At 41.7% G+C, this 16,801-nt stretch overlaps 1 protein-coding gene across 2 annotated transcripts in view; it reads left to right on the top strand.

Moving 5' to 3' along the window:
• The window catches only part of LOC124615606, a 237,922-nt gene extending 222,206 nt beyond the window's left edge, over window positions 1-15,716 (top strand). For both annotated transcript variants that reach the window (XM_047143600.1, XM_047143601.1), the window contains 2 exons: window positions 6,427-6,639; window positions 14,372-15,716. In XM_047143600.1, coding sequence (XP_046999556.1) covers window positions 6,427-6,639; window positions 14,372-15,547 — 1,389 coding nt within the window. In that variant the 3' untranslated portion in view covers window positions 15,548-15,716. The remainder of the gene's footprint in view (window positions 1-6,426; window positions 6,640-14,371) is intronic.
• The last annotated feature ends 1,085 nt before the right edge of the window (window positions 15,717-16,801 follow it).

Genomic DNA, 16,801 nt, shown 5'->3' on the forward strand with positions numbered 1-16,801 from the left:
AACATTCAGAATGCCGTAATATCACTTTTATTCCTGTTAGATCAATAATGAAACACTCATGTCACAAACTACTCGTAACCGAGAGCATGGCTACCATCGAACAAGACAGGAAGAGCTCTTAACGCCGGCTGCCGACTTTGGCGCGCAGTCCGTATCTCTTACTAGTTTCGTTACAGTTCGTGGATTTCGAGGCAAAATTATGATAAATAGCTTTAAACATCCAGAGGCTCTTCCTAGTATTCATGTTGTCACAAATTACTGTAATTATTAAATAAAAATAAACAAAATCGGTGACTTTGGCACCAAGATGGCGGTACTTCACGTCATGTATGTTTCCCAGGCTAACGCTTGTTGCTACGGTCCAGCGCCGAGCCCCACCCCATTACGCACTACATATGGTCGCTTCGTCACCTAGCCAGCCAGCGTGGGAAATGCTCTCCGATTCATGGCCCGCTACGGACTACAGCACTTCCTAACTATCGTGAATACATCAATAAGAGACAATAATTTATGAAAACTGGTAAAAATGTCTTCTTCACGCAAGAAGCACCTTACAAGGTACACTTTCAGGCCTCAGTTGATCGACTAATTGATTAAATTGTTAAATTAGTTAACCCCTCTGCTTCTGGTAAATCCTCAAACGCTCCGCTCCCAGGCTCCCCCCCCCCCCCCCCCCCGCACCTTAATCTGAAAACTGGCGGTTCTGTGATGGAGAGGAGGGAACCAAGATAGGAAATTCATTTACATAGCAGAGGGTGTGTTTATGTATAAAAAAATATTTATTCCAGGGACTGGATCTCTCTTGCTCATCTTTCTCTGCTGTTTGTAAAGATACAGATCTTGTAAAATACGTCCAAAGAAGTAATTAAGTAGTTCGTTTTTTTTTATTCTGATAGCGCAAGGAATATCCCCATGAAACAGAAATCACACGTAATTACACTGTTAATAACTGCTTTGATGACGAAGCATGTGCTCTCCGTCATCCTCCACCAACTGCCCGCATAGAGCGCCAGCTTGCGCCACCGCAAATACAGGCCACTTGGGTCCCACAAAGCGATACGTCATTCAGCGGCTGCGCCATGCACCGGTGTCCAAGAGGTGTCCGCTCGGACCCGGTGACTGAGAGACCAAATGTCGTGCTAAGCCCTAAATAAAGTGTCAGGTGGCGGCAACTGCTCGATATTTGATATTCAGAAGTATTATCCTAGTGTCTGGGGTCAGTACCAAGAAGGTATTGGTAAGAAAAAATGATCGTGGAACATTAACACATGTATTCCTAAAGCTATACGGTTCTGCTCTTAAAACACGCTATAACGCTAGAGCGGTGTGGCTTCCGACCTATTAGTCATGCGGAATACAACGCTTTTAATATTTCAAAGCAAGAAATATATTCCCAGAGCATGACATACATTCTCCATGCAAGTATCTCTAAGAGAAATTATCGTGACAAACTGTAAAGTGATAAAACTACTACCATGCACACCAAAGAAAACAGCGATTCTTTGTAACACAAATACTACATAGGTTTCAAGAGCAGTATGACACCTGCTGTTTACGAAGGTCAAGCCCGACTACAGTTCAGAAATTATGGTATGTTCACAACAGCCCTATAAAATGAATGTTGACAACTGTAAATGCATACAAAGAAACAATGAGCAAATAAACTCCACGATCAGGAGCCAGAGGAGATGTAACGGTCTCACCGCAGTTTAGCACCACGCTCTGTAAACTTGTTCTTGCACACTGAAATCATGGTATTGCTTATGTGCGGGATAATATTGCCGTTTTGCCTTGATGTCATATCTCTATAACGTTTCCTGCCTTCACCAGTGAGGTGTGTATAAGTAGTATCAGTCTGCCGTCTTCCTCCAGAACACACAATTTTATTGATTTTGCTCGGTACTTTTTTCAAGTTATTTGTCCCTGGTTTTATGTATTCTGAGCCAATTTCGTAATTTCACCACATTTCCGTGATTTTACGTATGTCACGGTATTTCCCTCAGTTTTTATGTATCTCACGTCAATTTCTCGTGGTTATACCACGTTCTCCTCGAATTTTATGGGTTTTATGTCATCGTCTATTTTTTTCCACAGTTTTTCATATGTAAATCATCATGTTGCCAACATACCCATGTGCTGTTTGATTTTCTACGAGAATATTTCCGCATATTTTACACTAACCTACTAAAAAATTCCAAGGACTTGCCCTCTCTGGCAGGCGGTGTGGCCGACCGGTTCTAGGCGCATCAGTCTGGAACCGCGCGACCGCTACGGTCGCAGGTTCGAATCATGCCTCGGGCATGGATGTGTGTGATGTCCTAAGGTTATTTAGGTTTAAGTAGTTGTTCAAGGGGCTGATGACCTCATATGTTAAGTCCCATTGTGCTCACAGCCATTTGAGCCTTTTTTTTTTTTGCCCTCTCCCTGATCATCCACTTGCATGCATTTAGGATAGTATGAACATGAAAAGTGTAGTAACACTTACCAATATGAAACCGAAGACTCGATTTACGTCCAAGATGTCGCACAGAAGTGGGCTGTTTCACATGCATGTTCGTTCGTCCAAGATGTCGCAGAGAAATGGGCTATTTCATATGCATCTTCATTCGTCTAGAGGAGGCTACCGAAACAGCTTTTCCACTGATAGACATATTTCATCACACAGGAGTTTGAAGTCCTCTGATGACTGTGATTTGGAGAGGTTTGCTGTTAACGATCGCAGTTAGATAGTCTGCAAGTTGCACACGGAACACAGAATTGTATACGAGTCGATCGCAGACTGTACCATACAACTGATGCACCCCAAGAGAACAATAGAAAAAAATGGTTAAATGCTTCATAAATGACCTGCAACAACAACTCCTTCTCTCCCTGTCAAACGATCACTGCATGTACTTCCTGTCGTCTTTTAACACAGATCCATTTAAGTTTAGAGGCAGATGGCTCTCCGCCACGCGGGATAGCCGTGCGGTCTCAGGCGCCTTGCCACAGTTCGCGCGGCTCCCCCCGTCGGAGGTTCGAGTCCTGCCTGGGACATGGATGTGTGTACTGTCCTTACCGTAAGTTATAGCTCTCCTTTTTCCAGGAAAGCATTCAAAGTCAGCAGTCAAATAAAATACAGGGTGATTCAAAAAGAATACCACAACTTTAGGAATTTAAAACTCTGCAACGACAAAAGGCAGAGCTAAGCACTATCTGTCGGCGAATTAAGGGAGCTATAAAGTTTCATTTAGTTGTACGTTTGTTCGCTTGAGGCGCTGTTGACTAGGCGTCAGCGTCAGTTGATGCTAAGATGGCGACCGCTCAACAGAAAGCTTTTTGTGTTATTGAGTACGGCAGAAGTGAATCGACGACAGTTGTTCAGCGTGCATTTCGAACGAAGTATGGTGTTAAACCTCCTGATAGGTGGTGCATTAAACGTTGGTATAAACAGTTTACAGAGAATGGGTGTTTCTGCAAAGGGAAAAGTTCTGGACGGCCGAGAACGAGTGATGAAAATGTAGCACGCATCCAGCAAGCATTTGTTCGCAGCCCAGGAAAATCGACTCGCAGAGCTAGCAGAGAGCTGCAAATTCCACAATCAACTGTATGGAGAGTCCTACGAAAAAGGTTAGTTACGAAACCTTATCGTCTGAAATTGGTTCAAGCACTGTCTGCAGCTGATAAGATTAAAAGAATTGATTTCTGTGATTTTATCCTTGCTCAAATGGAAACAGATGAATCTTTCGTTTCAAAGATTGTGTTTAGTGATGAAGCAACTTTCCACACTAACGGGAAAGTCAACCGTCACAATGTCTGTATATGGGGCACTGAGAATCCGCGGGAAACAACTCAGTATGAACGTGACTCGCCTAAGGTGAACGTTTTCTGTGCCATTTCAGCCAATAAAGTTTTTGGTCCCTTTTTCTTCGAAGGTGCTACTGTAACTGGACTACAGTATCAGGAGATGTTAGAGAATTGGCTGTTCCCTCAGCTCGAACAAGAAGCACAACAGTTCATATTTCAGCAGGATGGAGCGCCACCACATTGGCACTTATCTGTCCATAACTACCTGAACGTCAACTACCCGAGGAGATGGATCGGCCGCCAGGCAGCCCGTGACAGAGCACTTCATCACTGGCCTCCAAGAAGCCCTGATCTTACCCCCTGTGATTTTTTCTTATGGGGGTATGTTAAGGATATGGTGTTTCGGCCACCTCTGCCAGCCACCATTGATGATTTGAAACGAGAAATAACAGCAGCTATCCAAACTGTTACGCCTGATATGCTGCAGAGAGTGTGGAACGAGTTGGAGTATCGGGTTGATATTGCTCGAGTGTCTGGAGGGGGCCATATTGAACATCTCTGAACTTGTTTTTGAGTGAAAAAAAAACCTTTTTAAATACTCTTTGTAATGATGTATAACAGAAGGTTATATTATGTTTCTTTCATTAAATACACATTTTTAAAGTTGTGGTATTCTTTTTGAATCACCCTGTATATCACTATTACCTCAATAGACACACAGTAAACTGCTGCCATACAGCAGTTGTTTGTTAGCTGACACTGCAAGGTTGTGATTGGCGGAGAGTGTGAAGAGCCACATCGTAAATATCGTTTGTTAGGGTCTAAGCAGTCCTGCACGTGGTCAGACACGCGATCCATTTTGTCGTTCTATACTGCAGTTAACCCATTTGGTAATCGCCACTCCTTGGCTAAGGACACTTTGTAAAAATTTACAAGGCGATTGTCGACAACTTTGGGGTCACACCTGGGCTTGTGATCCGACGTATATAAATTTATTACTCTAAATTTGGTGGTCAACCACGTTAAACATTCTATTTCAACCGTCTTGTCGTTGTGACGAAAAATATCTGCTTACCTGGTTCCCAGTGCTTCCAAAACTCCTTCTGACCGAAGCGCTTGCCTCTTAGTCCCAGCTGAGAGTCGGCCAGGACTATACACTCACACAGTGGGAGATGTAGGCTGATTTCTACCAGATGCTCTTAGGATTCTGCTGGGATTTCCCATACAAAAGTCAAAATGTAACGCACTAGAAAGTAATCTACCGTGGAAACATACCAGCAAATGGTCGTATTGAAGATAGCACCATAAACTTCGACGGAGTAATACACTGTGGGATCAAAAGTATCCGGACACCTGGCTGAAAAGACTAAAAAGTTCGTAGCGCCATCCATCGGTAATGCTGGAATTCAATATGGTGTTGGCCCATCCTTAGCCCTCATGACACCTTCCACTCTCTCAGGCATACATTCAACCAGGAGCTGGAAGGTTTCTTGAGAAATGGCAGCATTCTTCACGGAGTGCTGCACTGAGGAGAGGTATCGATGTCGGTCGGTGAGGCCTGGCACGAAGTCGGCATTGCAAAACATCCCAAAGGTGTTCTGTAGGATTCAGGTCGGGACTCTGTGCAGGCCAGTCAATTACAGGGGTGTTAATGTCGTGTAATCACTACGCCACAGACCGTGCATTATGAACAGGTGCTCGATCGTGTTGAAAGATGCAATCACCATCCCCGAATTTCTCTTCAACAGTGGGAAGCAAGAAGGTGCTTGAAACATCAACGTAGGCCTGTGCTGTGATAGTGCCACGCAAAACGACAATGGGTGTAAGCCCCCTCAATGAAAAACACCACCACACCATAACACCACCGTCTCCGGATTTTACAGTCGGCACTACACATGCTGGCAGATGACGTTCACCGGGCATTTGCTATACCCACACCCTGCCATCGCATCGCCATATTGTGTACCGTGATTCGTCACTCCGCACAATGATTTTTCCACAGTTCAATCGTCCAATGTTTACGCTCCTTAGACCAAGCGAGGCGTCTTTTGGCATTCACTGGCGTGATGTGAGGCTTATGAGCAGCCGCTCGACCATGAAATCCAAATTTTCTCACCTCCAGCCTAACTATCATAGTACTTTCAGTGGATCATGATGCAGTTAGGAATTCGTATGTGATGATCTGGATAGATGGTCTGCCTATTACACATTACGACCCACTTCAACTGTCGGCAGTCTGTCAGTCAACAGACAAGGTCGGCCTGTACGTTTTTGTGGTGTACGTGTCCCTTCACGTTTTCACTTCACTATCACGTCGGAAACAGTGGACCTAAGGATCTTTAGGAGTGTGGAAATCTGACGCACAGACTTATGACAAAAGTGACATTCAATCACGTGACCACGTTCGAAGTCCGAGAGTTCCGCGGAGCGCCCCATTCTGCTCTCTCACGAGGTCTAAAGACTACTGAGGCCGCTGATATGGAGTACCTGGCAGTAGGTGACAGCACAATGCACATAACACGAAAAACGTATGTTTTTGGAGGTGTCCAGATACTTTTGTTATCACACAGTGTATAATCATTGACACTAAATGAATGTGAGACCCTGTATTCATCAGTTGAAATTTCATTGTGTTTACAGGTGGTTGAAGTAGCGGATAAGGCCAGCACTGTGGCTGCGTTAGGGGCGACTGGTGTGTATCTCCTCGGTCTTGTCACCCCGTTAGGACCAGTGATGGCGGTAGCTGGTGCTTGTGGAGCTGTTAGCGGCCTCTACGGCGCGGCACGCAGTGGTAAATCGCTGGTCGACCGTGGTAAACACGGCCAAACCGTCAACCCCTTAAGCGATCGTCAGGTAACGTCTTACTGTATTTATTTATTTTTGGTCCTCAGTCTTCCGACTGGTTTGATGCGGCCCACTACGAATTCCTCTTCTGTGCCAAACATTTCGTCTTCTTGCAACCTACGTCCTTAATTATATGCTAGGTGTATTCTAATCTCTATCTTCCTCTAAAAGTCCCTCTAGTACAAGGGAAGTTATTCCCCAATGTCGGAACACATGACTTATCATCCTGTCTCTTCTCATTGGCAGTGCTTTCCATATATTCCTTTCTTCCTCGAGTCTGCAGCGATCCTCCTCGTTTCTTACCTCATAAGTTCACTTAATTTCGACATCCGTCTATAGCACCACATCTAAAGTGCTCTGATTCTCTTCCGTTGTGGGTTTTCCACAGTCCATGTTTCACTACCATACAATGCTGTACTGAAAACGTACATTATCAGAAATTTCGTCCCCAAATTAAGGCTTAAGCTTGATACCACTAGACCCCCTCTGGCCAGGAAATCCCTTAATGTCAGTTCTAGTGGTCTCTCTATGTCATTCTCGCTTCGTCTACCGGGGGCTGTTTTGTTGCTTAGATTTTGAAAAATTCGTAACTTCAGATACTTCATGACCGTCAATCCTAATGTTAACTTTCGTGCTGTTCTCATTTTTGGCACTTCTCACTACTTTAGTATTTCTTCGGTTTACTCTCAGTCCACATACTGTACTCGATAGACTGCACATTCCGTCAAACAGTTTCTGTAATACTTCCTCATACCCAGTGACAATAGCATTGTCTTCATCGAATCATATCATAGATACCCTTTCACCTTGAATTTTAATCCCACTCTTCAGCTTCTATTTTCTTCATTGCTTTTTCGATGTGTAGACTGAACAGTAGGGACAAAGGACTACATCTCTGTCTAGCACAATTTTTAATCCAAGCACTTCGTTCTTGATCTTCCAGCCTCATTGTTCTGTCTTGATGATTGTACATATTATATATTACCCATTTCTCCCCACAGCTTACCCACGTTTTTCTCAGAATTTCGAACACCTTCCACCAAATAACATCGCCGAACGCCTTTTCCAATTTGATAAACCCTATGAACGTGTCTTGATTTTTCTTCGATTGTGCCGCCATTATTGAGCGTAATGTCAGAATTGCCTCTCTGATGCCTTTACTTTTCCTAAAACCAAACTGACAATCGTCCAACAAATCCTCAGTTTTCTTTACCATTCTTCTGTATATTATTCTTGTCAGCAACTTGGAAGCATGAGCTGTTAAGCTGATTGTGCAATAATTCTTGCACTTGTTGGCTCTTGAAATCTTTGTAATTCTGTGGATGGTGTTTTTACAAAAGTCTGTTCGTCTGTTGCCAGTCTCACAGATTCTACACACCAAGCCGTTTTGTTGCAATTTCCCCAAAGACTTCAGAAATTCCGATGGTATGCTACCTATCTCTCATGCTTTATTTGATCCCAGGTCTTCTAAAGCTCTTTCAAATTCTGATTCTAATACTGAATCTCCTTTGTCTTCCCTATCGTCTCCTGTTTCTTCTGTCACTTCATCAGAAAAGTCGTCCCCTTGTAAGAGGCCTTCAGTGTAGTCTTTCCACCTATCCACACTCTGCTATGCATTTTACAATGGAGCTCCCATTGCACTCTTAATTTTTTTGCCCTTGCTTAATTTCAGTGACAGTTGTTCTGTACGCTGAATCAGTCCTTACGAGAAATTTTTTTTTTCATTTCTTCACATTCTTCATGCAGTGATTTTGCCTTAGCTTCCCCGCACTTCGTACTTAGTATATTCCTAAGTGACTTGTATTTCTGTACTCCAAAATTTCCATAAACATTATTGTACTTTTTTCTTTCGTCGATCAACTGAAGTATTTCTTCTGTTACACGTATTTTCTCTACAGTTACCTTTCTTTTACCTATGTTTTTCTTTCCAGCTTCTGTTGCTGCCATTTTTAGAGCTGTCTATTCTTCATCAGTTTAACTGCCTACTGAGCTATTAATTGTTGCAGTATCTATAGCCTCAGAAAACTGAAAGCGTATCTCCTCATTTTGTAGTACTTCGTGTTCCATTCGTTTGCGTGTTGGTGCTTCCTAACTAGTCTCTTAAATTTCAATGTATTCTTTATCGTTACTAAATTGTGCCCTGAGTCTGTGTCTGTTCCAGGAGACTCCATAACAATCTGAGGTTGACATCATAGGAAGCAAGTGCTACTCAGAGATGAATAGGTTGACACTAGAGAGGAATTCGTGGCGGGCCATACGGAACCAGTCAGAGGACTGGTAACACAAAAGAGGCGAGAAAGGTGTTTTGTTTCTATCTCCCATACATTTATGCCAATTAACTTCCATATTAGTCAAACTTACACTTACGGTCTCATCAGCCGAGATTGCAGCTACAACCTCAGTAGGACATGGGAACCAGCATTGAGTCTAATTAAAAAGACGCTCAGTAAAGGAAACGAACGGGTGACTAGGGTGGACGAGGCAATTACACCGACGCCGCCACAGACGCCGACGCCAGCGTCTCACCGACCGCTGACGCGCGGGTGTGGACCGCAGAGAGAATGCCTCGCGAGGGTAGGGGATTTAAGACGGCCGCCCAGGAGCTCAGTTCGTCAGCGCACCTGATGATGGCGACATGTCTGATCGCCGAAATATTGTGTCCGTTGGACGCTATGGACCGGCAGTACACCCGTGGACTGTTCGAACAAACTTACACTAGTTCAGAATTACTGCATAAGAAGTTACCTTACTGATTACCTTCTTTTGACCTTACGCCAGCTCGGTGTAAGAAGTCCATTCATGATTCATGTACTTCTCATTAAGCCTGTCGTTAATGTTCTAACTTGCAACTTTCTACATTGACACACTCAAGGATGCATGTACTAAATTGACTGTTACTGCTGTTACAGTATATCCTGCTTGCAAATACAATAAGAACTAAACTGATGTTATGGTGAATGTGGAGGTGCAAATTCATATTCTTCCTGCTCTGCAAGTGGAACAGAAAAAGGAAAGGCAAATGAGCTTGGTATGTACTCTCTGCCATACACTCCATCAGACTGCTGCTGTGGTCCGCACTTCAAAGATTGTTTGATGCGGCTGTCCACACTAATCTGTGTTGTGGAAGCTTCCTTATCTCTGAATAACTACCGCAATCTGGCTTGCTGTATTCAAGCGTTGGTCTCCTCCTGACATTTTAATCCTCACCATCTCAAGAAACACACATACTCTCTCTCTTCCCCTCTCCCTCTCCCTGTCCCTCCCTCTCTGACCAAAGAGAAAACTCCTTCATCCTTCAACCCTCTGAATGTGTGTTATCAACTAATACCTTCTTCTGATGAAATTCACGTTATAAACATTTCTCTCCCCAGTTTTATCGAGTACCGTCTCACTTGTTATCTAATCTTCGCATCTAATCTTATATGTTCTTCTGAAGCACCACATTTCAAAAGCTTGTATTGAACGGTGTGTCATCCACGTACAGGGTTACAAGCCAGACAAATACTATCAGAGTTCCTATCACCGACTGTCCTTGATACCTTCAATTACCATCAAATCTGTCAAAAGCTGTCTGTAAATCTCTAAATGCTATATACATACTTTTGCCTTTCTTCAGTGTATCTTCTAAAATGTGTTAGGGTCAGTATTGCCTAGTGTTTCTACATTTCTTTGGAACCCAAACGAATCTTCTTGAAGTTGGCTAGTACCAGTTTTCTATTATTTTGTAAATAATTAATGGCTGTATGTTACAACCATGTCTTAAACATTGTATGTAGAGATGCAAACCATAAGTAGATCTTCCTCTGTTCGATACAGTGGCACTGAAAGCTTGTTAAAATTTAAACCGGAAATGTAAATGTCTTGGTTTTTGATACGTCATTATTGTGTATGGTGTACATATTGGCTATAGATCACGTTATTAGACTCGTTTTGATTGTTAAGTTTCTTGTGTTACATCAGAGGGATTAATAAACAGGTGAATGTTAGATTTGATTACAAAGAACTGTTGCTATTTGCTTGATAAATGAATATGTCTCAAGATACGGTGGAAAAATCTGTTTGGCAAAATAACATGTCTATTTTCCAACAAAGCACACAGCACGTGGGTATGTAAAGTTTCTCCACCATTTGGCACGCCATGTTTTGGGGTTTTGGCTTAATTGGGATAAGAATATGTGTTACTTTTCAAGTCAGAGTCATTTGGCTAATCTCCTGTAATCTGTTTTACATATTCTGATCTTCGGTGCCCCTGTTAGTTTTCCTCTTCAATGTTCCTGAATGGGCCGGCCGTGGTGCTCTAGCGGTTCTAGGCGCTCAGTCCGGAACCGCGCGACTGCTACGGTCGCAGGTTCGAATCCTGCCTCGGGCATGGATGTGTATGATGTCCTTAGGTTAGTTAGGTTTAAGTAGTTCTAAGTTCTAGGGGACTGATGACCACAGATGTTAAATCCCATAGTGCTCAGAGCCATTTTTTTTGTTCCTGGATCTTATAATAAATGTCCCATTGATGTCTCCCTTTGTCAAATAACGGTGTTCCTTTTATCTCAGCATTTCATTCCAACCATTCTTCAATAAAACGATATTTCAAATATTACCAGCTCCTAAGCCATATTTTGTGCTAAGTATAGCGGTCATTTATTTTGGAGGCTTTTTCTCAATCTGCCTTACACCCATCCCAAGGTCTGCGAACCTTAGCGCTGGTATCTGTTGTGTTGCATTGTTACTCCTTCTCAGAAATTTGCTGTTGTATTGCATTGTTACTCCTCCTCCGAAATTTGCTTTTGCTTACTTGATTTCTTTAACTTAAAAGTTTAACAACAGTGATAATAATCAGGCTTGCATGCTTTCCTTGACCTTCCAATTTTTTCTCTTTCATTTCTGCCTACTGATCTCTTTCCAAATAAGCAGCAATAGATACTTAATGACTCTAATTAATCTAATCAAATATACAGGTAAATTTGAGTCTACATGCTCTGTAGTGCTCACTTAAGCACTTGGCAGGGATTGCATCAAACCACATCCATACTCTTTTTCTACCACTCCACTGTCGAATAGCTCATGGATAAAACGAACACTCAAATCTTTACCTGCGAGCTCTGACTTCTCTTATATTATCATGATGATCATTCCTTCGTATGTAGATGGGTGTCAACAAAACATTTCAGCGTTTGGAGAAGAAAGTCTTGCCGTAACAAAAAAAAGCCTTTCTTACAATGATTCACACGACAACTCTCATATCATATCTGTGATATTCTGTTCCCTATTTCATGATAATGCAAAATGAGCTACCCGTATTTGATCTTTTCAGTGTCCTCCATCAATCCTATGTGATAAGGATCTCATACTGTAAAGCAACTCTCTAGCAGAGGATGGGAAAGCATAGTGTTATTAGATTTGTTGCATCTTCTAAATGTTCTGCCAACAAAAGGCCGTCTCTGAGTGACATTCCCAACAGCATTATTTCTAGAGAGAATATATTCATGGTTGCAAAAAAGATAGATTTATTAGTTCATCTGCAACGTATTTTGACTGTATTGAAAAGCACTGCAGGTAATCTAGGAAAACTACAAAACCCAGTACACGTATAATGGCCATATACAAAATCTTTAACCCTACAACATAAAAGTTACAAATCCTAAATTACATTTAGGGGGTGGGGGGATGGTAACTAAAGAGCGTACTAGTTCCCATAGCATACAGTATAAGATTTAACACTTACAAAACTATGGCTAAATAATAATTTCGTGAGTGAGGAATCAATTGCATAAAGTTACACGCAGGAAAGAATGGGCTAAGTGCATTTATAACAGGTAAATATAGAAGAATGCTGATGGTCACAATTTTTACCTAAAACAAGAATGATGTCAGTTCATATACAAGATTTTTAGCTGAGGCCTACCGTGTCGTAGTACCAGGAACCTCATCATGTGGCAACACCACAGTTTCTAACTGTGGGAGCCTGTGTGCAAATAGTCGGGAAGAACGCCCTGTTTCTGAAATAATATAAGTTTGTAAACTGATTTGAAGATCCAGATCGTAGTGCCAAACAGCACCTGATTTTTCGACAATAACTGTTCGTTTAGAAGCCTAGGCATTGTGAAGTGAATGTTTTGAAATTTCGAAATCAAGCAAATTTAATTTTATTTTCTACGTGCAAGATTATAAGATTTTCCAAACTTCGTGACTGATGACCTGACGCTTTTAATGTTCAGAGAAGGGAATATTTTTTAATTTACCCTTTTTGCTAGCAAGAATTCGCTGAATCTGTTAGTACATAACCCCCACGTCTGTCAGATACATTCGGCCGGACATTCTGGGCACATAATTCTATAAATCCCGATTTCAGTAATAAACGATTAGTGGGATTCTCATCGTGGCAGAGAGCATATTGAATTGAGGTACCCCGAGAAAAAACAATGTGGACATTAGTCCAAATAAAAAAATTTCGCTAAATTATAAAAAAAGGGTCAAAAATGGAATCGCAAGTGGGGGGGGGGGGGGGGGAGAGTGGTTTGTGTTTGCAAGGCAAACTTCAGCAAAGTACATCTGAAAATGTTTTAATAATGGCTGGTTTTTTGCTTAAATTTTTAAAATAAGAGGCCATAGAAGCCTTTACAAATATCTATAAAAAGTCACTTAATACACATGTGCTAAGACATCTGACGATTAGAAGGGATAAACGGTTTCAGAGAAAAACTAGATATGGCTAGAGAAAATGGAAATCACAGGAAACTGTGTTTAACTGTTATTGAACTTACAGTTTCTTTAATATAGTCATGCTGTGCACCCAGTCTTTACATTCACACCACATTTGCCTGCATCTGTCACATGTTACTCCATCATTAATTTACAAGCAGCCCTGAGAAAAGAATTATATATCTGAAATTTGGTAGGAGAGCTTGGTAAATTCATGATCACACAAAGCTTTTCCTGCTGTCAACCCCTTTCCAATAGTACTCGTGCCACTGACAAACATAATGTTCTTCTCAGTATATTCACTACTTTCATTCATTCATGTCCTCCACACCTTAACTTGAAAACTGTAAAAGACCAGGCATCCTCTGCTCAGAGACAAAAAAAGTTACGTTGATACTACAGGAATCAATTGAAAGCAAGACAACAGTGTAGCCAATTGATTTACACCTGTCTAATGTCCGCCCCTAGTAGCTGAGTGGTCAGCACGACGGAATGTCAAACCTAGCGGCCTGGTCAATTGCCGGCTGGGTCAGAGATTTTCTCCGCTCAGGGACTGGGTATTGTGTAGTCCTTCTCATCATCATTTCTTCCCCACCGTCACGCAAGTCGCCGAAGTGGCGTCAACTCTAAAGACTTGCATATGGCGACTGGTCTACGCAATGGGAGGTCCTAGCCAAATGGCATTTCCATTACCTTTCTCATTTTGCTTTCTTGATTTGGGATGTTCAACATAAATGGCACAACAAATACAATTACATTTCGTGACATTTTCATTGAAGTTGTTAACCATGAATGACTCTAGTTTGTGAGGTTGATTTCATTATCTTGTAAATTTTTCATATCACTGAGTAGGTGGTAGGATTTTAGCATGGAATACCTCACTTTTCAGTGTCACTCAAAGGCATAGAGAAAGTAGTGTTCCATCGAAGACAGTCATTTCAGGCAGAGTAAACATGCAGTTTATGACCATCCTTTTGTACTGATATTTTGTGTATGCTTCGAACTAGCAGTGTATAGCACCTTCATCTTGTTCTATACTTCACAGGCAGCCATGTCGTGGATATCTGTGGCGGGCAGTGTGGTCGGTATGGCAGCTGGGGCGGCAGCGAGTCGAGCAGCAACTCTGGCGAGGAATGGCCAGGTGATGAGCAAGACAGGACAAATAACGTGCAATGCTCTCAACGTAACCTCACTGGCTGTCAATGCCACAGGTATTGGTATTGGCGCCATCAGCCTTCGTGAACGCATCAAGGAGGGGGAGGCAACAGCTCTAGAAGTTTTCCAGTTCAGTGCCTCACTGTTGTTTTTCGCTCACGCAACAGTCAATTTCCAGACAGCTTCACAAATAATCAAGGAAACACAGAAAGGAGTAATGGAGGATTTTGAGAAGAGTCTAAGAAGCAACCGGCACAGGAAACAGTTCAAGAAGTTGGCGAAGAACACCGCAGCTACTGGTGAGAATCCAATGGATGGTAATGCAAGAGTTATTAGGGGCATCCGCAGCATTGATAACAAGGATGATTTCTTTGCTGGCATGGTCAGAACAAGGAAAGACTTTGGCGGCCACAAAGCCGTTTTTTCTGAAAATGGAAACATAGTTGTGAATGGTGGTGCAGAGATACATCCAATGAAACTGTATGAACTGGGCAAACAGCAAAGGAGAGAATTCCTCTCATTGGCCAAGCAGGCATCACAGGGCAAAGTATCTGATGCGACCTTAAAAGCTCGTTTTGATTCTGTGCTCAGCACTAACACTTCTGGCTCTTCTGGGAGGAACACATCTCAGGACAGTGATGTAATGGAGGCAGAAAAAATACTGACTTCACAGCTGCAGCAGGGAACACAAGGGATAACCATAGGCAGAAATGAGGTTATGCTTATGCTGTCAGTTGTGGACGAGCTCACAGTTCTGGTGTGCTCAAAGACAGACAATAAATATGCAAAATGGTGGCACCTTATCTGGCACCATGTTAGTAAACTTGTTAGGGAAATGTGCAATACATATGATGAAGCTCTAAATCTTGAAAAACAGATACATAACTTTGTAGATAAGCGCCAGTTTGATCTGATAAACGGCATACAAATGACCAATGTCTTCATGCATTTCGTTTGTGAGGTTTACAAGAAATACAAAGATCACATTGAACAACTGATAAAGGATATAGAGAAGAAATTGAAGACAAATGATATCATCTGTGAAAAATGTAAACAGGCCATGTGACAAGTAAGGAGCTTTATTTACTGAGTTTGTGAACTCTGTTAAGACCTGAAAATTAATAGTTACATGAATGCTATTGCAGTTGGAGAACACACAGTATGTATTGTCTTGTTACATCAGTGTAAAAGACAATTGTTTTAAAATAAATGTAACCTCTGCAGTTATTACCAAGGATTGCTATAGTTCCAACTTGTAATACTTTGTATTGCACCCTAGGTAAAAAGTAATGTTCAGTTCTGTGCTGCAGTTTTTTGAAATGTTCAGACTGACTTCTTGTATTTTAAGATCTGTGCAGCATTTGAAATGTGGGTTTATAATGAAAGCACAGTAACAGTAGTGCAATATGATTAAATTTTCTGTCTATCATAAAAGTTGCAACACACTATGATGGGATAGCCTGAGTTTTACTCAATTTGTTCTGTGTTAGAGTATTATTATTATTATTATTTATTATTATTATTCGGCTTTATTTACTGGCTATTTTTTGTTACTTAATGATTTTCAGTAAAACATATAATTTGCAATTTAAAGTAACAAAAGTCATTGATTTGCTGATATGCTTATATTGACAGACAGAGAATTTAATAAGTGGTCTTTGTACATGAAAAGAGAGACTGCCTGCACAATATCCTAAGAAAAAGGATAGTGGATTACGTACAAAATTGTAATAACAGAGAGAGCACTGCAGATAATAATGAGAGGAAAGACTTGTCACACATTATCTAGGACACAGCAGAAGCAGATGTACAGAGGACACGGCTACACAGTTCAGAGAGTTTTTTGGTAATCCACACAGAAAGGAATGTAATATATAAGAAACAGCTCACAAGACTGATTCATTAAAAATATTTAGTTGTTGTTGTTGTTGTGGTCTTCAGTCCTGAGACTGGTTTGATGCAGCTCTCCATGCTACTCTATCCTGTGCAAACTTCTTCATCTCCCAGTACCTACTGCAACCTACATCCTTCTGAATCTGCTTAGTGTATTCATCTCTTGGTCTCCCTCTACGATTTTTACCCTCAACGCTGCCCTCCAATGCTAAATTTGTGATCCCTTGATGCCTCAAAACATGTCCTACCAACCGATCCCTTCTTTTAGTCAAGTTGTGCCACAAACTTCTCTTCTCCCCAATCCTATTCAATACCTCCTCATTAGTTACATGATCTACCCACCTTATCTTCAGCATTCTTTTGTAGCACCACATTTCGAAAGCTTCTATTCTCTTCTTGTCCATACTAGTTATTGTCCATGTTTCAC

This window comes from Schistocerca americana, chromosome 5 (genome assembly GCF_021461395.2).
Source record: "Schistocerca americana isolate TAMUIC-IGC-003095 chromosome 5, iqSchAmer2.1, whole genome shotgun sequence".
NCBI classification, from domain to species: Eukaryota; Metazoa; Arthropoda; class Insecta; order Orthoptera; family Acrididae; genus Schistocerca; species Schistocerca americana.